Here is a 22,675-nt window from a genome sequence, read left to right on the forward strand (position 1 = left end):
ATTTCTTGTAACAATTATTGTTTAAAATACTTTTATCAAACAATTTAGACTAAACAAAAAAAGTTGCAATTCTGATCATATAGATTTTTAAAAAATAATATCATAATAAATTACAATTTAAATATTAAAATAAAAATAATAAAATTAAATATGGTAATTAGTTTTTCCCAATCACGAATTAAAATTTACTAAACATTATTTTACCTTTTTTTTACCATTGATTTTTCTTAAAACACAAGTATCATCAATCTTTTCAAAAACAACTACAATTTCAAACCAAGTCTTAGTTTATTTAACTCTGCAAGACTGCTATATTTAAGACCGATGAGTGTACATATGTCCATTATGTATACAGTATATATAATATAATTTCAACTGGATCATGAGGAATCTTAATATTACATTACATGGTCAACTTGTGTAACTGCCTTGGCCATAAAAGAAGCAAAAAGATAGTCGCTGAAGTAGTGACAACTAATATGTATACATTTTCTGATGGTAAACATATAATTACAACTAAAAGTCCCAAAAGCAAGTTAATTATCCCAGTACGGCCACTTGTCATCATTTTCAACAAAATAGAACCATTATCTTCCACTTGTTTGCTATCAATAGATATCTGAAATGCACAAACTCAAGCTACTTTTCATCTATTAATCTTCTGCTACCAGCCGAGTGCCAAATATTCTGTACTGTCTACTTCCCCATGCATCTTGTTTATTAAGGTAATAAGATTTTAAGCAGCACTGCACCCATGGAGGATTTCTTGTACTGGCCTCATTTTTCTCACTTGCTGAAACCCCAAGTAACTTGTTTCGTTTCCTCGTTAAAGCATCGATCGATGGATGGCCGCCAAAGAATTTGTACTTGAGCCAGATTAAGACAAACATGAAAAACACAATCAGAAGAGGACCAATAAGTACAACGCATTACTACAGCCCTACGGAGGCATGAACACAATGTTCTGGGGAATTATTATCTTCACGAACCAAGGGAAAGAAATGCACAACATCTACTACATTGCAACCAATGCAAGAAATGTATTGCTAGTCATAAAATATTCCAATGGAAAGTTTGTTAAGTGTCTAGTGCCACAAATACAATTTCTTCCATCCTTCACCCAAGAAAAAGTCGGAAACAATAGAAAAGAGTGAGTTTGATTTTTCACAAGTGATGGGTGCATTTTCTGATAGATCAAGCAGAGTCTCACTATAACACATCTTGAAAGTGAAAAACGGAGTCTTAATATAACATAGCTTAAAGGGGAAATGTGCCACAAACTACTGTATGTGGAAGTTTTAGGATAATGGTTCACTAAAGTAAGTTACACTGATCTGTATCAACTCATGCTTAGTTGACAGGGCTTAGCTATAGTTATGTTAGATTCCAGTAAACTTCATATAAGACAGGCCTTCCCGTGCTTCTCGTAAAGAATTTAGGGGTGGATTCTTGGGAGAGATTGCAGTAAATTTCATATAAGAGTCCCTTGCCAGTAAATAACACTAATAAGGAATCAGCTGCACAATTTACTTCTAAGTTCTTTAAGAATGGAAATTACAAAGTAAAAGCGAATAATAAGGAACCAGATCATCACTTTCCTTTCTTCTAAATACTTTGTGAATGAAAAATAAACATTCCCAGAACGTATGTAGTATTAAATGGTAAAAGGAATCTTACTCCATCTTCAGCATATAATAGGGCATGAATTCTTGCAGTTGGATCTTCTAGGCACAGCCTAACCCGGTAAATCCCTTCAGGAGAGCGGAAGTCCTTGGCCTGTAATGGATATATTGCTATCACTCGAACTATACATTTGAATTTTGCAGTCACCTGTCAAGAGAAAACTTCATCGATCAAGAAATAAGGTCAAGCAGTTTGCAAAACGGGTGCAACAAGGATGACTGAGGACATAGCATGCACTGGAAGTGACTAGTGTGGAAAACCAATGCATAACCAAGAAAAATAAATAAGGATTTTTAAATATGTGAGATAGAACAAGTTTTCTCTCGAATACATCCATTTAATCTAATTATGGAATCGGAAATTGCCACAACAGAAACAATATATTAAAATGAGATGTAAACTTAAACCTGCCCCAGTAAACAGCCCAACTCAGAGGAGGAACATAGATCATTAAAGCAATTGAAAGAGTACATAAGACCTAGATATGTAAGCACACGTTCATTCTAAAGACCATTCATGAAACCTTCAACATCCATTCAAGTGTATCACCATTATGTAAAACAAGCAAGCACATGATAAATTGTGCCGAGGATTATTGACTTGCATTGAAAAATGCAAGGACACTACATATAAAATTTCGTAAAGTACATAAACCATCAAGAAACAGAAACTTCCCAACAAACAACCACCACGCAATAGAGAGATGCAGTACCTTTGAATATGTCAAAACATCCATCAATGTGGCAAACGGTTCATTATTGTAATCAACCTCTGTTAAAGGAACGAGATAATCAGAAAATTGCCACCAGAAAAAAAATTCCAAGTGAACTTTAATCAATCAGAAACAGTTAAAACTCAAAATCAAAGTAACCATTGCAATAAAATAAAATTTCATGAAAATATAACTCCAAACCTGTAATGGGTGAAGGCGAAGGAAAGCTCCAAAAAGGAATTCTCCCCAAAATTGATGCTAAACGCTCTTCGTATGATCTAATAATTAGATATGATAATGTATCAAAACCATTGGGTAAAAGATTGAAGCAAGAGTCTAACGTGTATTTTATTTATCTGAGATGAGATAATGGAAAGTTAACCTTTGGCGCAACTGTATGGCATTATCTTCATTCGATGTATAACGAAGCTTTGAAAATGTTGTCACCACAATTTGGAAAGATCCAACTTGCATTTCACAGAAGACATTCGTAAATTTCATCCATTTACCATTATTGAGAATGGATAAACTCTGCTTCTCAATTCCTTTGTCAAAGATCAACCTCAAGATAGAGCCAACAGGAGGTAATGTACATAATATATCTCTTGGCAAAACCAATGGTCCCGAGTGATGTACATAATCAATTTCAATTGCCAACCTGGGTCATGCCTAATTATTAACAAAGTTCAACATAATACAACTTCAATGAAAGGTAAGTTCACGTAATGAGAATTAATATCCTCCCCACGGCCAAAGAAAGAACAAGGGAGAAAGAGAATACATACATACATATAAATATCATAAAACATCTTGACTTCAAGAGTAAAGATCACGTGAAAGTACAACTATAGTTTTATTTGCATTCATAAATAAAGATGGTTTATCAGTTCTTTGTTTGAGGAATTGATGGAACAAACAATTGTTGAGTTCGAGGTTGAAATATAAGATGTACCCTAATCAGATCTTTGTATAAAGAATCTTCTATTGCTCGGCAATAACTGTTTGGTACACCAAATTGGCAACTTGAAGAAAATTGTTTCAAACAAGCATTACAAAGGAACAGGCAACAAAGGCTCACTCCTTCCTCTTTTGTGACAAAGGACACACAAAGAGGAAGAAGGATGAAATTTAGAAATCTAACTTTTTTGGGGACGTTACAACTCCAAGTAAACTTAGCCTTGCCTTTAGGACGTGCCCAAGGAGCATCCATAATATGATGGAACAAAGAGAGAGTAGAGGTTCCAGAAGTGACAACTCTCCAAAACCAGCCCTGGTATTTAACAGATCAGTGCTCTTCAATTAAAAGGATGAGGTGAACCCATTATTCAACCTTCAAAGCATAAAGGCTCCTTTAAACCCCCAAATTATAACTCACATAAAAGCCATCCCAATCATTTTCACGCCTGTACTTCCGAGATTTGACAGGTTAACAAGTCGAGAAAAACAATCTTTGTGTGATTTCTCCCTACCTATTCCAGACTTCCCAAAGTTGACTCTCCTTCCAATGTAGAGTTTGAAAATTGTCTCCATAAAGATTCTGTAAGAGACTATTGTTTACAGCGTAGCAATGATTTCTAGAACCACATCCTTCAGGATCATCCAAAAATGTTCTTAGCCTTTATTGTATGTTATCTTCTAGTATGGCAGGTACATTTAAAATTGTACAGAAAAATATAGTATAAAACCAGACTATTTTGCAAAGATTTGGAAATATGGTTCTTTGTTTCCTTGGAAATGTTATACAGAGGCAACAACACAGTACCACTTTACTGTTAATGTGAAATCGCTTACCACCATCATCATCACAGGAAATGAATTACAGCAGTTATCAATAGTTGTATAACCAACTGACATGATATGCTTTTATAACCAACTGACATGATATGCTTTTATAAACAAATTAGTTTGATGAACTCACTTTGTGTCAATGCTAATCGGTGGAGCATCAGTTCCATCCCAAACAAAAGCCAGAGTCCCATTATTAGCATCCTCACACATGTAGACAATCTTTGTGTGTGTGAGAGAAAGAGTGAGAGAGAGAGAGAGAGAGAGGGAGTTAGACTAACTGAGCTAGAATAGGATGCGTGTCATATCACTTTTAAGGATATTGTTAAGAGAATCAGTTACCTTACTTAACAAAGCAGAAGGGAAGAGTTAAAAAAAAGTTAATAGTTTTTCTCTATGGATAAAACAGATAGAAAAAGGGATACCGTGGAATTCTTGAAAAACATTATCATGCGTAGATAATTCCTCACCTTGCAGATCAAATTTACATGTTCGCTTTCCTTTAAATCTCTCAGAAATGAAAAGTTGGTTGATCCTACAAAATTCGGGGACAATTCAAAAGTTTTTCAGTAAGTCATGCACGAACTGTTTGATATTCAAGATTTATATACACTGGCTAATAAACATGTGTCCTTAAACACATACATCCAACATGTGCCCTTAAACAGAGGGATGCTGTTGTTGACCAATTTTTTTATATTTCTGATCTCTAAGTTAATATTCTTTGTATTTATTGTGAGAAAGAACTATAAGTAACTCCTTAGGATGAAGAACAATAAAAGAAAGCCAGCAAGCTAAATTGGTTGTTTATAAACTGAACACTTCATTGACAGACCTTCATCAAGTTCAAAACCAACCAGCCAATCCCTCAGACTCGAAATGAACTTTTTATCGAGATCTCTGCATCGAAATTTTGGCGATACATCATATGGTAGAAAGTCCAATCCATCTTTTCCTTCATACAAAGCAAATGAAGAAAACTTCTTATTGAAGACAGCATATATTTCCCCCTGATGAGTTTTCATCTGCAATTATCACTTGATTTCTGAGATAGTCATTGACCACCTATCATTTGGATCCATAGGAATGAAAAGAAAACTATAACATTGCTCAACTGCTCAAGGAGAAAAGAAGATTCATTTAATCGTCCAATACCAAACATTTCCGGTAAATGTTTCAAGAAAACTAGTTTGTACCTTTATTCATTTGTTGGGCAGTAGAAACAACCATAATTGACAAGACAAAATGACAAGAGGATAAGGAGTCAAGCCAACATAAGGGGTAGAAAATGTATATTTCAGAAAAATTATGTATATACCATCCACAAAAATATTCTTGTAAAAAATATGTCCTCTAGAATAGTCAATAATCTCAAGTCAATAGATTTTGGCGTGAACTAACTACGGTCATCCATTCACGTTCTGTTTTGCAATTTTTTTCCATTCATTGCAATTTCACAAAGTTGTTAGGATAACAAGAGTTTCTTAAAAGAAATAAATGATACTTGAAAACAAAAAGATATGTTTGAACAAGAGACTGAAAGAGAAAAATAAACAAAACATGCAAGAAAAAACATTAAAATAAAATATTCCTAAGAATTAGAATTGTTGAGTACCGTAACATGCGAAAGTTCAATGATATCTCCTGCTGAAGCAACATGGGGAAGCTTTTCCAAACTTTCAGCAAAAATATTTGCAGTAATTCCAGGTCTTTTATGAGATTGGTCAACAATTTTTACAGCGCAAAAGCAATCTGCAAAAGTATATAAATGATCTCAAAGTAGGCAGAACCTTAAGGAAACAAATTGTGGCTCAAAACTTAAGAAATTACAAGACAGATACAAAATGATGAAAAGTGTGATTTACATGACCCAGTATTCAAAAATGAATTTAATTGACCGAGTTACATGATGTGCCATGTATAGATTAGTTTGACTTTCAAGTGGGAAAAAAAATCCAGAGTCTAAAGCATGTATTCATCACACAGTATTTGGATAGTCAAGCCTTGGCATATTTCTTGAGCTCCCATATATGGGTCAGCTGGTCAAGTCAAAATCTAACTACGTATAAGTGACTCAACATGCTAGTCCTACCAGTATATCTATGGAAACTACTGGGAACCTTCGTATATGGCAAACAAACAAAATTCCACCATTCTAAGTTTCTAACAGAAACCATCAAACACAAATACACAAGATAATCTACTGAACAGAGAAAATATAGATCAAATAGGTCAATGTGATGTCCTGGTACATATTAAACTACAAGCTGGAAGAGTTCAACATAGAAGTCATTACAGTGGTCCATATCTTCCCATTAGGGTGAACTTTAATCTTCCTCATTTTCAATCTTAAAATTTTACTTGAAGACCGATAATAGTACCCAATAAATAGATCACCAGTACTTGATAAGACAAAGATAAAATAAACCAAAGTGACAGTAGATTATGACAAAGCATGCACTTGAGATCAACTAGACAACAATGTAAGAACACTCCTACTTCCGCCACAATACATCTGCTATTCAAGAGAAATTTACAAGAACTGGCTCAGGAAAAACACCTTACTGCAGACATATCGTCAATCTACTACCGTCCAAACGGAAGCAGCCGTAAGTCCGGCCTTTGATTCATCATTGCCAGTAACTTATTACACGCAAAACCATGAGATCGATGATATCAAAATACGAGATGCTCAGATTTTACTTTTAAAAAAAAACATGCTTCAGAATAAGAAATGAAACTGCTAACAATTTCAAAGGAGTGAATCGCAGAAACAAAACCTATCTATACGGCATGGAATAGAGGAAAGAGAGAAAAAAATACCAGTGCCCTTAGTTCGCCTGGGGAAACCAAACTCGATGATAACGCCAATAAGGTTAACCTTCTGGTTTATGGAGGCAATAGCATCTCTAATCTCCATGAATTTATAGTCGTCGCTGCTCCCCATCTCTGTGAGCCCCAAGTTTCGGACCTTGCGAGCAATTCCCTAAACCCTCACAAACCTTCCGGTTTAGGGTTTTATGCTACACTACGCCCATCCATATTTTTCCCGCTGTATTTTCCCGCTTTGCTTTAGCGACCACTGTGGTTTTTTTTTTTTTTTTTTTTCCTTTTTGAGTACAACACAAGCCACACGACAAAACAGATAAATGTTTAAATATTATTTTGGATTCTATATTTTTGGATTAATTTGTTTTAGTCTCCTACTTTGAAAGTGTCCATTTTAGCCATTATATTTTCAATTTTTTTCCATTTTGATTCCTATTTTTCAAAATATTCATCGTGGTCCTTATACTTTCAACTTTGATTCATTCTGATCTTTAAATTTTTAAAAAATGACCATTTTAATCTTTTAAAACAAGGAATAAAAGTGAAAAATAAGAGACCAAAATGATCACTTTTTATATAAGGACCAAAATGAATTAAAGTTGAAAATGTGGTAACCAAAATGAATATTTTGAAAGTACAAATACTAAAATGAACTAAAATTAAAAGTACAATGACCAAAGTAGTATTTAAACCAATACTTAAACTAACATCACCAATCACAAGTGTTATAAATATGACATTGGCTAAATATATTTTTTTAAGTTCTTGGCATTAATTTCTTGGGTTTTTAGGAGTTGTCTCTGTTTTTATATCTGGTGGACCTTGTCTCAGATGTTGTTCTTCTAATTGTCAAACCTGCATATTATTTCTTTCTTTGTTTAACTTATTCTGTAAATTATTTTGTTTGAAATGTTTTCCTTTTTTGTAGCTAACGATTTTATGTGGGAATATTTTCCATCATGTCGTTGTTCTTGTGCTACGATTGCTGCATCTATTGTTTGTAAGACCATTGTGTAGAGATTAAATTCTTACATAATAAGTTCTTTAAATTATTTGTGGCGGTGTATTCTTCATTAGTTTCTGTTGCATTTACAAAAGTTTGATTGGTCTTAGGGGGAGCTTAAAACTTTGTTTAACGAGAAGGATTTTTCAGTCTTATGGGGAGCCTAAGGTGTCTTTCATCTGAGAAAGAAGATCTTAAAACTTAGGGAAAGCCTAATTTCTCGTGTGAAGAGAGTTCACAAGTAGAAAAAAAGATATCATCAAGTGAGAATGAGTCTCACATATTTAAAGGGTGCCTAAGTATTTCAACACCGATATTCACATACTTAAGGGGAGCCTAAGTTTAAGAAAGAGATAGTCTCTATTGGGATGTATGTCCTAAAATCTCGTAATTAATATGTTATCTGAAATAATGGTTGGTTATTTTATGCAATAATCCACTAAAGAAAGATTTGAGGTTATTGTGTAACTGATCTTGTTTAAGTAATAACCTAAATAGTTTGTAGATATGGATAAGGTTTTGTGTCTTATGTCGGTGACACTGTGGTTGCGACCCACTTTGTAATTGTTATAACACTTGTAAATGTTGGATTTTATGTCCTAAAACTCGTGGTTTATAAACAATAAACATATTCTATTTTTTTCAATAAAATTATTATTGAGGTTTACTCAGTGAAGATGTTATTGAATATGTGAATTACACTTGAAAAACTCAATTCAATAAACTAAGAATAATTGGCTATTACATGAATACTTGAACTATATGTGGAGACATAAAAGTGGATCAAGTTCGAGTAAATAGCCAAAATAGTCTATAGTACAAGCATAAGGCTAGGTACCTTGTCTTGGGGACACTATGGATGCGGCCTACTTTGTATCTGATACAAACGTGTGATCCTAAATTGTTCATGTGAAGATATGCGAGTGGAGGCATCTTATGCAATGAGTTTGCATAAGATCAGATCGCGAAATAGACACTTTTACTTTATGATGTCATTTACTGTTACAACAGACTATTTCAATGGGATGACCTAGGTAACTCGATCTTAATCATGAGCTAACTATAACTTCTACTTATTCGAGATTATCCTTTAATCTGCTCGGGTGAGAGTGGTCCGAGTTTGTCGACTCAATAAGCCTCACATTTTAGAGATAAGACCGGGTAGATAGTTGGGGACATAGTCCTACAAGATGGAATTCACTCCTACCCAATTATAGGGATAGTATATAGGTTGTTCTTTTAAGTGTTGACTCCGGGTCTCGAACAATGAGTCCCTGAAGGACTGGAGATCGATAGCGGAAGCGAGGTCGGTCTTAATTCTCAAATCTCATAAAATTAAAAATACAGAGATCTCAAATTATACAAATTACAGAGAATATTTTGCAGCATGCTTCTAAAGGAGGATTAAGGTTAGAAATATACTTACCGTTGAAGAACTGATTTTTCACGATAATCCTCATCGAACAGCCATGAAATCTCCTCTTGATTACAAATAAGTATAATAATCCAAAATGGCCACCACCAAGAGGTAATCCTCTATATTTTTCTTACGGGTTGAGAATTAGTAAGATGTGTGGGCTTTGCTTTTTTTTTTTTTTTTTGGGAGAGAGAGAACTTGATTAGAAGAAATATATGTTCTTACTGAGAATTGAAGGAACTCTAATTATAGAGGATCTGTGAGTGGAAGCGGATCGTTCCAAACTCTATTGTGAAAGAACATAAGTATTTACAATCATACAGAAACGATTATGCATTAAAGATAAATTACAGTATGTTTCTTGAAATAAATACAGGGGATCAAGAAAAAAATATATTTGAAGAACTCTTTCTTCACGTATTTCTCTCGATCAAACTCGAAAGCAATGATCAACTCGAACTTCCTCGAACACAATCGAGTAAAACTCAATCCTTGAACAGAACTAGACACCACCACAAGATTACCTTGTATTCTCGGTGTGAAAATCTTGAAGTTGTGGGCTCTGGCTAATTCTGGATAGAGGGAATGAGGAATGGAGGAGGAGGAGACGATCGAGTAAACGATGATACAATCGTGTAGAAGATGAAGGTCTATTGCATAGACTTGACGCTTGATCGTTTGGTAAAGACTACCATCATATAGTAAACTCGATAGTCAATCATGTAGTCATTTGATGGCGAAAAAGATAACTTTTTTTCATTGAATGATTAGAAAAATAATTTTTCTTCTTTATCCCATTTAGCCATAGAACCGTCTAACCACCTACTAAGGGTGGTTACTAGAGAAAAAGAAATTTAATTATCTCATAATTAATAAATTATAAATAAATACAATAACTAACTTATCATATTATATTTATAACCTATAGTTTTAATATTACATCATATGTAACATATAAACCATAGTTCATTTTCTATTTTATGGCATTTAATATAAATCATATTTATACTAATTCCTCTAATTAAATAATAATGTATCAAATACATCATATCAATTATATCATATATAATTAAATTAATTTAATTATATCATATATAATCAAATTTCCTCTTGTTAATTTGAACATTTCAAATTAACCCAAAAACTGATTCTCAACTTGAATCCATTGAGCTACCAAGGGGACCTGACCTATAACTTGAAGCTCCAACTGTACATGAATAACTGACTAAACTCTTTAATCACATTATCCAACATCCGTTAATTGCCGGACACTCCATTAAATACCGACAGTTGCACTTTTCACATTACATATATATTTTTGTGACCATTGGATATAACCAATCAACAGTACGATGGACCTTTGCAAATTGCTCGTAAGTACAGCTAAGCCAAATTACCATTTTGCCCCTGTAGTTACATCTAACTCCTTAAGTACCATTGACTCCTCTAATGAACAATAGATCATAGTCTCATTATGACTAAACCCTTTTTCGGGCTAAGAGAAGATGGGGCGCCACATTGTTCAAGCCCCGGAATCAACTCTTAAAGGAGCAATTTATCTACTTACCCCTGCATCGGGGAAAGAGTAAATTTCATCTTGTGTAGCTGAGTTCCCAGCTCCCCAATTAGACGAATCCCCAAAGTGGTAGGTTTATTGAGTCGATGATCTAGCCACTTTCACCCATACAAATCAAAAGACCGCCTTCATAGGCAGGAGTTCACAACTTATTTAGAATTAAGGTCATGTTACCTATGGTCATTCTAGTGAAATGAAAGTCTTAATTATGAACGGTGTTATATAACGAGACTAAACATTTTGTGGTCTGGTCTTATACAAACTCTTTTGTATAGAATATCCCCGCTCGCATGTTTAATACATGAATGATTAGGATCAGATCATTTGTAGCACTTTACAACATTTGTAACACCTACAAAGCGGGTCATACTCGTAGTGTCACCAGGATAAGGTATCCTTCCTTATCCATATAATACAGACCATTTAGGTTATCACTTAGAATATGATCCACTTGTATGTCTCCACATACATGTTTAATTTACAATGATAACTATGGATCTTAGTTTATTGGTTTGTGGTTAATACAATTAAAATATCTCATATTGCATAGATTGAAGTGAATAAAATATCATATATGATAAATCACGAAATGTTTGTTCATACAAGTGTTTACAAACTACAGAACCCTATGAGATTTAGGGCATCAACCCCAACAATCTCCCACTTGTTCTAAAGCTAGTGGGGTGTACAAGATAATCTAATTACAAGTACACAAAACAATAAACTAGGGCACAAACGCCCAGTACAAGATCTTCCATTTGCCCTAGTCCAACCGTGGTTTGTCCCATAGACCCATACTTTGCAGGTGACCTTCAAACACCGTAGTTGTGAGGGCCTTCATAAATGGGTCAGCAACGTTGTGCTCCAAAGCTATCTTTGTGAAAATCACGTCCCCTTGATGCACAATCTCTCGAATGAGATGGTATTTCCGCTCAATGTGCTTGTTGCGCTTATGACTCCGAGGCTCACGGGAATTCGCCACAGCACCACTATTATCACAATAAAGGGTGATGGGCCGAGACATGTCTGGAACAGCTTCCAGATAAATACTCGGCCTCCATGGTGGAGTCAGCGATACACCCCTGCTTGGTGCTTCGCCAAACTACAACCCCTCTGTTGAGAGTGAATACTGATCCTAAAGTGGATTTCAGGGAATCCTTATTAGTCTGAAAATCAGAGTCTATGTATCCTTTAAGGATCAAATCCTTAGAACCATACACAAGCATGTAGTCCCTCGTTCTCCATGGATACTTGAGGATGTTCTTGACGGCTGTCCAATGACCTGTCCTGGATTAGACTAATATCTACTGACTACCCTCACAGCATAGCAGATGTCAGGTCTGGTACATAACATCGCATACATCAAACTGCCTACAACAGATGCATAGGGGACCCTCTCATTTCCTCAACCTCTTGAGGTGTCTTAGGATGTTGTTCCTTAGATAATGTAACTCCATGCCGAAAAGGCAATAGGCCGCTCTTGAAGTTCTGCATCGAGTACTTGATCAACATCTTGTCAATGTACAATGCCTAAGACAGTGCTAGCATTTTGTTCTTTTGATCCCAAAAGATTTGAATCCCAAGAACAAACTGAACCTCTCCCAAATCTTTCATTTGGAATTGGGTCGCTAGCCAATTCTTAACTGAAGTCAGTAAGTGATAACGGGCAGAAATGCACGTTATTACAACACAAAGATATAAAACAATGTAGGATTGCGACGGTAAAAATATGAAAAATCGTGAAGCATTAAGTTGAAAACATTGCGATCGCATGTGCCCATCGCATTAAAGCAGCTAATTTACGTATTTTATGCAAGNATTAAGTTGAAAACATTGCGATCGCATGTGCCCATCGCATTAAAGCAGCTAATTTACGTATTTTATGCAAGAAAATGCATTGGCACAAGGCAAAATTGCTATCCAAGGAATTCAGCGTCCAAGCGCATTAAAAGATTGTGACTGCAAAGCTATGCGATCGTATGCGTTCGCGAAGATCTTCTTAAGAAGGTGGTTGCATAGAGACGGCGATCAAAGTGAAAGCTTAATAAATCACGATGGGACAGAAAGTTGATGACGGTCGAATCCAAATTTAGTTGACAAGCCATTAACGACACACTGTAGCAAGTACGCTCAACTTTTCGGTGACAATTAATTGGCGCATCGGATAGAGATTTAATGACATCCCATCAGTACAATCATTTGAGAAAAAAGCTTTTCACCCTGAAGCTCTATAAATACCAAAAGCCACCTTTGTTAAAGGGGTTCCAGTTCAGCAATTTAGAATTTTGGAGTTCTCGTTCACCATATACATAGAGATAATAGACGTAATCTGTAATTTTTTGTACTTAGAAGGCAGAGGCGAGCGAAGAGGGACGGCACCGGAAAATCGTTCCTGGTTAGCTCGAGAGAGTGCTGGGAAGCATTGAGAATAGAGAGAGGGCTGACTCTTGCGAAAGCAATAACATTCTTTTGGGCAGAGTAGAGAAAAACACAGTGTAAAAGCCTCGAGAAGCAAGACATTGCTACCAGGCTCATTATCCCTACTTTCCATTATCATTCTGTATTCTGATTTTATTTATTAAATGGAATTTGCATCTCTACATTTGTTCACTCTCTTTACATTATGCATGAGTACCTAAACTTGCGAATGGGTTGAGAAGCTTAGCTAGCATGACCTAAGATCTTCATTTTATGCGATCATCTTGTCTTATGTATGCGTCTATCACCCCTTTAAAGATACTTGAGGGAGAGTCTAAAGAAAGAACCTAGACTTGAGAGAGCTAGGTTAGAATCTAGGCTTGAGAAAGTCAGATTAGAACCGTATAAGCAAGAGATAGAAACTTAGAGATAAGTTCTGTTTGCTAACATGCATCACATGCACCCTAGAAATAGGATATGATAGTATGCGGTCGCCTTGTGTATGTGTGTGTCATTCATCATCACATAGACAAGAATAGAGGCTTAGACATAAGTCCTATAGACATCATCGTATACATCGAATGCGTCCTAAAATTAAGAGCTATAGCATTTGCATTGAGAGATGACCAGCTGTTGTATGTGTGTAGCATGATCGCATAACTTGAACGCAATCATAGGAAGTGTTAGCTAAATCCTTTCTCAACCCGTTCCCCGCATACTCATTGTAACTTTCGCTGTTATTGACTCTTTTCTCAATTCCGCCACATAGAATTTATACTTTAAACAAACATACTGTCCAACTTATTGTTTTGTTTGTCACCGCAAGGGAATCAGAATTTACCGTCGCATACTGTCTCCATAGTCTCTGTGTTCGACCCTGGGCTTACCAGGCAACCTAATAGGATTTATACTTGGATTTTACTAGGAAAACTTGCATGTGAAACGCATACACCACCATCACAATACACATCATTATTTCATCATATTCACAACGAATCAGTAAGCCTACATCATTGCAATGAGTAAGATATTGTCTACATACAACACTAGAAAAATTACTGAACTGCTGATGATTTTCTTGTAGACACGAGGATCATCAATGTTTTGATCAAATCCATTAGATTTGATCACAGTATCAAACCTTATGTTTCAAGATCGAGATGCCTGTTTCAGTCCATAAATGGACCGATTTAGCTTGCAAACCTTTTGCTCTTGATCTTGGGATATGAATCCCTCAGGTTGCACCATATAAATGGTCTCTTCAAGATTGCCATTCAGAAAAGCAGTCTTGACATCCATTTGCCATATCTCATAGTCATAATATGAGGCAATGGATAGGAGGATGCGGATAGACTTAAGCATGGCAACAAGTAAGAAAGTATCCTCATAGTCGACTCCCTCTACCTGGGTATAACTCTCTACCACCAGTCTATCCTAGAAGGTTTGCACTTTCCCATAGACACCTCGTTTCCTCTTGTAGATCCATTTACAACCTATAGGTTTAACCTCATCAAGTTGATCTACAAGATCCCAAATTGAGTTGAAGTACATAGACTCCATCTCGAGATCCATGGCTTTGACCCATTCATTTTTGTCAACATCCTCCATTGCCTTGTTGTAAGACAACGGATCCTCAACCTCGCCATCAGCTACCATAGCTAGGATTTTAGTTAAACCCATATAGTAAATAGGTGGGTTCACAACCCTCCCATTATGTCGAGGTTCCCTTAACTCTTGAGACGGATTTAACCTACTAGATGAACCTACGTCAACAACTCTTATTGAGGTAGTAGGCTCTTCAACAACTCTTGTTGAAGACTCAGTAGTTTCTTTGAAAAGCTCATTCAACATGATTTTGCTTCTAGGACTGTGCTCCCTTATATGATCCACCAAAGAAAAGTAGCGTTTGTCGATACAAACACTTTGTTTTCCTTAGGATCATAAAAACAATCCCCCCATGTCCATTTGGGTTAGCCTACAAATAGGCACAGCCTCGAACGTATTCTAATTTCTTAGGATTAGCCTCAAGCACATGTCTCGAGCAACCCCAGATGTGAAAATGACATAAACTAGCTTTACGCCCATTCCACAACTCCAAAGGTGTTCTGGCAACACTTTTGGAGGGAATGTATTAGAATGTAAGTTGCGATCTCTATTGCAAAACCCCAAAACGAGTCCGGTAAGGAAACGAAACTCATCATCGACCGAACCATGTCCAACTGGGTTTCGATTTCTCCTCTTCGATACACCATTTTGTTATGGTGTACAAGGTACTGAGAGTTGGGAAATGATTTTATGTTCTATCAAATTGTTATGGAATGTTGAATCCAAAAACTCTCTACCTCGATCAAATCGAAGCATTTTAATCGTTTTACTTAATGCATTTTCAACTTCAGCCTTGAACTCTTTGAACTTTTCAAAGGATTCAGACTTATGTTGTATTAAATAAACATACCCATACCTCAAATAATCATAAGTAAAAGTGATGAAGTATTCATAGCCTCCCCTAGCTCGCCATTTATTGAACCACAAAGGTTTGAATGCACTAACTCTAGAGGCTCTTTGGCCCTATAACATTTTCCAGTAAAAGGTCTTTTAGTCATTTTTCCTTCAAGGCATGACTCGCACACAAGTAATGAATTTTCTTCTAACTCGTTTAGAAGTCCGTTCTTTACCAACTTCTCAATCCTATTGAGATTAATGTGCCCTAAACGTAGGTGCCAAAGTTGGGCATTTTCTTGAGGAGAAACTTTAAGTCATTTTTTTTAGTTACGGTATTTTTAAACATCTCTATGTTATGAAGGAAATTTGTTGCTAACGACCTTAACACATACAAATTATTTTCTAGTTGAGCCGAACATATATCAACACCATATTTTATAATAAACACTTTATTAACAGAAAAATATATTGAATAATTACATTCAAGCAACAAATTTACATAAATTCAATTCTTTTTTAACTCGGGAACTACATACACATGATTCAAAATGATAAACCTATTATGTAAAGTCAACCGGAGATCTCCCACTGCCACAACTAAGATGACGTGTCGGTTCCAACTCGCATCGCCATCTCACCAACACCAAGATGCTGCCAGGGACTAATTTCCTACAAACATGGTTAGTGGCTCTAGAGTCTATAATCCAGGTAGAATCATCATTCTCCACTAAACAAGTCTCCAAAACCAGTGAATTGTATTTACCTTGTTTGGCCTTTTTCTTCTCAGCCAAATAACGTGGGTAAGTCTGCTTCCAGTGTCCATCCTAGTTGCAATTGAAACGTTTTCCTTTTCAACCCACACTGGTTGCCTACCCCGCGGAGCGACAGGTTGTGGGTTAGCAGGCGCCTTCCCTTTACGACCCTTCTTCTTCTTCCACTTACTAGTATCGGAAGAAAATGCAAACTTAGTTCCAAAGGTCAAACCTCGGTGGAACTTTTTGGATGATGAAGCAACATTTACCTCACCAACCTTATTTTCCTTGCTTTTCAACAAAGATTGGAAAGTCTGCAACTCATTCAGTAGAGTTGTAAGACAACATTGTTCAGAACATCATTGCTAACAAAGTGAAGGAAGTTTTCTAGTAACGACTCCAGAATTATGCTAACTTGGCTGGCCTCATCAATGCTCGACCTGTTCATCTCTGCCACGTTAAAGTGGACCATCATGTTCAGAACATGTTCACGAACAGATGTATCCTCCTTCATCTTAGAGTTGAAGATGAACTTAAGAGTGTCATGCCTGAGCTGTGTGAACGGTTATCCGAACATTCCCACAGGGACTCTATGATCCCGCATGTAATGATCATTGACTCATGCTTCTTGGCCAAAACATCGTTAAGGCTGGCCAAGATATATGCTCGGGCCTTCTCTTCACCCGTGTCTAGCTCGTACGCCTCTCAAACATTTCGAGTGGCGTTGGGAGGTGGAATAAGAGGACAATCCTCCATAAGGACAAACCTTAAGTTATCGATGATAAGTATCGTGTTAATTGTGTTCTCGCCAATCAGTTTATCGCCAGCTAATAAAGCAAGAGTAGTCGTAGCCATTAAAAGTTACTAAAAAAAGAAAAACCTTAATGAGTCTACTTGCATTACCACATTTAACACCAATTAAGTTTTAGCAAAAAGTTCTATTATACCTTAAGTGACATCTATTTTGCAATGATGCCAGAGTGAGGCAGGACAAAAGTCACCGTCGGGGTGATCAAGTGCCCCTTCATTGGAATGAGAAAATCTCAACCATTAGATAGAAACAACTCCTTGTAATTGAATATAACAGTCACCATTGTTCGGTCCAGAATTTGTTAACATCCTTAACAGTTCTGTGTAAGTGTAACCCCTCATTTTAGGCCATAAAGTCCTGCCCTAATGTGCCCATCGTAGGGAAAAAGCATATTAGGACAAGAGACTAAAGCAACCCTATCCATTTCTGGAGATCAGATAAAGAGTTGTGCAAATACAACCATCTTTTAGGGGGACACTCCCAGGGTGCCTCGAGGTGATGCACGAAAACTTTATCCAACCTAATGAGAGAGACCGAGGGATTTGTTGTCACACATCCCATTCCCACTTACTATGAACATTCTCTCCACTCACCTTAGTATTGACCTACCCAAATGTCATCCTTTAGGGGGACACTCCCAGGGTACCTCAAGGCCGAGGATAGATTTAACGGTGTGAACTATTTAGGAAGAAACATGTAGAGGTAAAGTAAAGTATCATATACCCCAATTACCTCCCACTGAATGTTCTACCTAGGGATTTATTAACTTAGAGCTACTAATTTTATTTAAGTGGATGTTTAATTTTCTAAAAAACAACACTTGCGTTTGATGATTAAACAAGTTTGATTCAAGTCTTATTAAACACTTTAACAGACTATCATCAAATTTGCATGCATGTAACAAATCTATCTAATTCACCTTTCTAGATAGGCTCTCAGGTAGGGGTGCGTCGTTTTCATCGACTTAAGTACCCCAGCCTTAGCCAAAAGGTCCCTTATAGATAGATTTGGTACATATTTAATATTTTGTTGGTCAAATTAATCCTATTAAACCGAATTAAAAGATTAAACTTAGGTATCTAATCTCATTAGAATTGTGATCTTAGGTCTATCTCAATCAAATTTTAAAACTCTTTTAAAACATGATTAAAGCCTAAGTTTGCATGCAACTCTTTCTTATTGATTTTAATTCTAATTTCATTAATTATAACACTTATAAAAAAATGAAACAACTAAAACCAACCACATTGCTAAGCTAGACATCCACAAGGTATTTATAACTTTTATAAATTAACCTAAGTGTCATACTTCATGTAATGTTCATTCATTTCTAATATATAACTTTTATATAACAAGTAGTGAACTAAGCATACATGCCAATATACATCCTTATATTATAACAATTATAATAAAGATGATGTATGCATATATTATGACTCTTACATTATATGATGCATGAGCATGCTTTAAGTAATTTAATCATGCAAACTACTATATTATAACACTTACAATATAAAGATGATGCATGAATAAAATACATAACCTACAGTGGGTTTTAAAACTATATGATATACATTATGGCATATAATTAAACATACATCACATGTACATTTAATAAAAATTGATGGACCGGGATAATATGCCTTAAAATAGGAAATTAAAAGCTAATTATTACAAAAGAATCGAGTCAACTGGTACAAACAGAAGAACTGGGTCTTGAACCTCCTGGGCGAAGCCTCGTCACTTGATCGTGTAGCATCTCCTTCAAATTGTCGAGTAACGCTCATCGAGTAAAATGATCATGTAGCATTGATCGCGTGGCTAAGGATTATGCGATGAGCATGAAAGTCCATGCAATCATGCAGCGCACATCGAGTAACGCATGCCATGCGATCGTGCAACCAACGACTATGCAATGAGCATGATTATCTACATGATTGAGTAGCAATCATCAAGTATCGTATATCGAGTGATCGTGTAGCTAGTAACTATGCGATGAGCATGCTAGCCTACACAATCGTTTAGCGTGCATGCCATGCGTCGAGTATCATATACTTTGCGATCGTTTACCCCAAGCGTCTATGCGATCGAGTAGCCAACGCAACACGATCGAGTAAACTTTTTACTCGATCGCATAGCATTATCTATGTGATCGTTTAGCAAATACTACTTTTCTACATGATCGCATAACCAAATCTAAACGATCGTTTAGCTTGGGCTACACGATGAGACTAACTATTCATCTTCTCCCTCGAAGCAAACAACAACTCCTTGCATCTGAAGCTTCATCATGAACGACTCAAACAAACAAAATACGAATACAGACTCGATTGCAAGTTAATTATGCCCAAAAACATAGGGGCCCTTACAAATTAACTTTTGTAAATGTACTTTAAACAGAGGCAATTATCCCAACAACATCCACAACCACACTTAGCTCTTAAACGCATTGCAGAATTCATAAAACCCACAAAGACTGTAAATAAAATTCAATACAGCAATGGAATTTGGAAATCAGAACAACCTGACTCTAATACCAATTGAAGGAACTCTAGTTATAGAGGACTTGTGAGTGGAAGCAGATCGTTCCAAACTCTATTATGAAAGAACATAAACATTTACAATCATACAGAAACAATTATGCATTAAAGATAAATTATAGCATGCTTCTTAAAATAAATACAAGGGATCGAGAAAACAATACCTTTGAAGAACTTTTTCTTGACGTATTTCCCTCGATCAAACTCGAACTTCCTTGAACACCAACGAGTAAAACTCGATCCTTGAACAGAACTAGACACCACCACAAGATTACCTTGGTATTCTCGGTGTGAGAATCCAGGAGTTGTGGGGCTCTGGCTAATTTGGAGGAGGAGGATATGATCGAGTAAATGATGATATAATCGTGTAGAAGATGAAGGTCTATCACATAGACTCGACGCTCGATTGTTTAGTAAAGACTAATATCGTATAGTAAACTTGATAGTCAATCTTTGATGGTAAAAAGATAACTCTTTTTCGTTGAATGATTAGAAAAACCATTTTTCTTCTTTATCCCATTTAGCCATAGAACCATCTAACCACCCACTAAGGATGATTATTGGAGAAAAAGAAATTTAATTATCTCATAATTAATAAATTATAAATAAATACAATAACTAACTTATCATGTTATATTTATAACCTATAGTTTTAATATTGCATCATATGCAACATATAAACCATAGTTCTTTTTCTATTTTATGACATTTGATATAAATCATATTTATATTAATTCCTCGATCAAATAATAATGTATCAAATACATCATATCAATTATACAATATATAATTGAATTAATTGAATTATATCATATATAATCAAACCCCATCTTGTTAATTTGAACATTTCAAACTAACCCAAAAATTGATTCTCAACTCGATAACCATCTCCACATACATGTTTAAGTTATAACGATAACCATGGATCTTAGTTTATTGGTTTGTGATTAATGCAACTAAAATATCTCATATTTCATAGACTAAAATGAATAAAATATCATATATGATAAATCACAAAATGTTTGTTCATACAAGTGTTTACAAACTAAAGAACCCTACAAGATTTAGGGCAAGAATAACACTGAGATCTTTTTGCGTAAAAAGTCAGGAAGAAGAAAAATCAACCTGTAACTTCTCCACACTCTACACAATTGAATGAGAGAAAATGGGGGAGGGGGTAGGTAGAGTTATAACTCCTTCCTTAATTAAGTTATTTATTAAATTCAAATAAGTTAATAAATAATAATTAATATATATATATATATATATAAATATATATTTATATAATAACCAACTTATCATATATTATATATTAAACTATATGTTATATCAGATCTAACACATTACCTAATAGTTTTTTATATTATATCAAATACAATATAATCTATAGTTTGAACTTTCTCAATCAATCATGGTATTTAATATAAATCAAATCTATATTAAATTTAATTATATGAATTCTAATTCATACATTAATATTTGAATCATATTCAAATATTTAATTCCTCTCAAAATAAACTTTATATTTGTTTGGGTTGTATGTCCTGAAACTTGCAGTTTGTAATGTTTTAACATTTTCTATCATCAATAAAGATGTTATTGGCGTTTATTCAATAAAACTGTTGTTGAATATGTAAATTACACTTGTAAGACTAAATCCAATAAACTAAAGATCCATGACTATTATATGAATACTTGAACTTTATGTGGAGACATAAGAATGGATCAAGTTCAGTAAATAGCCAAAACAGTCTATAGTATACAAATAAAGCTGGTAATTATTCTGGTAACAACTATCAAGATGCAACCCACTCTGTAGTTGTTACAATTTGTTGTAAAGTGCTACAACGAAGTGATCTGATTCATTCATGTATTGACATGAGGAGCGGGGGCATCTTTATGCAATGAGTTTGCATAAGATTGGATCAAGAAATAAGTCCACTCTACTTTAATAACGTTTGTTTACCGTTTAAGACTGACTGTTTCAGATCGATGACCTAGATAACTCGACCTTAATCCTATGCTAACTACGAACTCCTATTTATTCAGGATTATCCTAGATTTGCATAGGTGAGGGTTAGCTCAACAACGCCGGCTCAATAAACCTTCTCATTTCAGGGGTAAGACTAGGTAGATACCTGGGTACAATAGGGTGCAAGACGAAATTTTCACCTACCCGATTTTAGGGATAGTAGAAAGGTTGTTTCTCTAATTACTGAATCCAGGTCTTGGAACAAGGGGTCTCACCCTCTCATTGCCCTGAGAGAGACTCGGTTTAGTGATTGGATCACAAACCAATTGTTCATTAAAGGATCGTGGAACTTAAGAAACAAGATGTAATTTTGGGGGTAAAACAATATTTGACCCAACCATTATTACGAACAACATGTGAAGGGTCGACTTACTGATTATGGTTAAATCAAGTGGATAAAAATATATTTGCATTGAGAAAAGTGCAACTACTGAGCTATAGTGGTGTGTCTCGGTAGTTAACGAATATTGATTAATTCAATTTAAATAATTTAGCCGATTAATCTCAAATCGTGTGAGCTCATGATCTGTAGGTCCATAAGGTCCCTCTACTAGCTTGTAAATCTTGGATTAGTATATTGAGTGAATTTGAAACGTTCAAATTCATTTTGGGAATTCAATTTGAAATGTTCAAATTTTAAATTAGGATTTGAATTTGAATTGTTCAATTTCAAAT

The 22,675-nt window shown here is 35.3% G+C and overlaps 1 protein-coding gene and 1 non-coding gene across 3 annotated transcripts; both read right to left on the reverse strand.

Annotated features, from left to right (window-relative positions):
- Positions 1-337: 337 nt before the first annotated feature.
- LOC120083333 (protection of telomeres protein 1b) lies at positions 338-7,271 on the reverse strand. 2 transcript variants are annotated; one of them, XM_039039049.1, is made up of 10 exons: positions 7,004-7,271; positions 5,796-5,932; positions 5,016-5,205; positions 4,651-4,715; positions 4,314-4,402; positions 2,778-3,053; positions 2,597-2,673; positions 2,396-2,454; positions 1,678-1,830; positions 338-866 (listed from the first exon to the last, which is right to left on the reverse strand). In XM_039039049.1, the coding sequence occupies exons 1-10, from the start codon at positions 7,125-7,127 to the stop codon at positions 654-656; spliced, it is 1,383 nt and encodes a 460-aa protein (XP_038894977.1). In that variant the 5' UTR covers positions 7,128-7,271; the 3' UTR covers positions 338-653. The 2 variants fall into 2 exon arrangements, with proteins under 2 accessions (XP_038894977.1, XP_038894978.1); XM_039039050.1 differs by lacking the exon at positions 7,004-7,271 and having other exon boundaries at positions 5,016-5,245; positions 5,796-5,917.
- LOC120084308 lies at positions 6,723-6,819 on the reverse strand. Its single transcript, XR_005483671.1, has one exon. It is a non-coding gene; the product is annotated as a small nucleolar RNA snoR113 (small nucleolar RNA).
- Positions 7,272-22,675: the final 15,404 nt, after the last annotated feature.

The sequence above is a fragment of the Benincasa hispida genome, chromosome 8, assembly GCF_009727055.1.
Source record: "Benincasa hispida cultivar B227 chromosome 8, ASM972705v1, whole genome shotgun sequence".
NCBI lineage: Eukaryota > Viridiplantae > Streptophyta > Magnoliopsida > Cucurbitales > Cucurbitaceae > Benincasa > Benincasa hispida.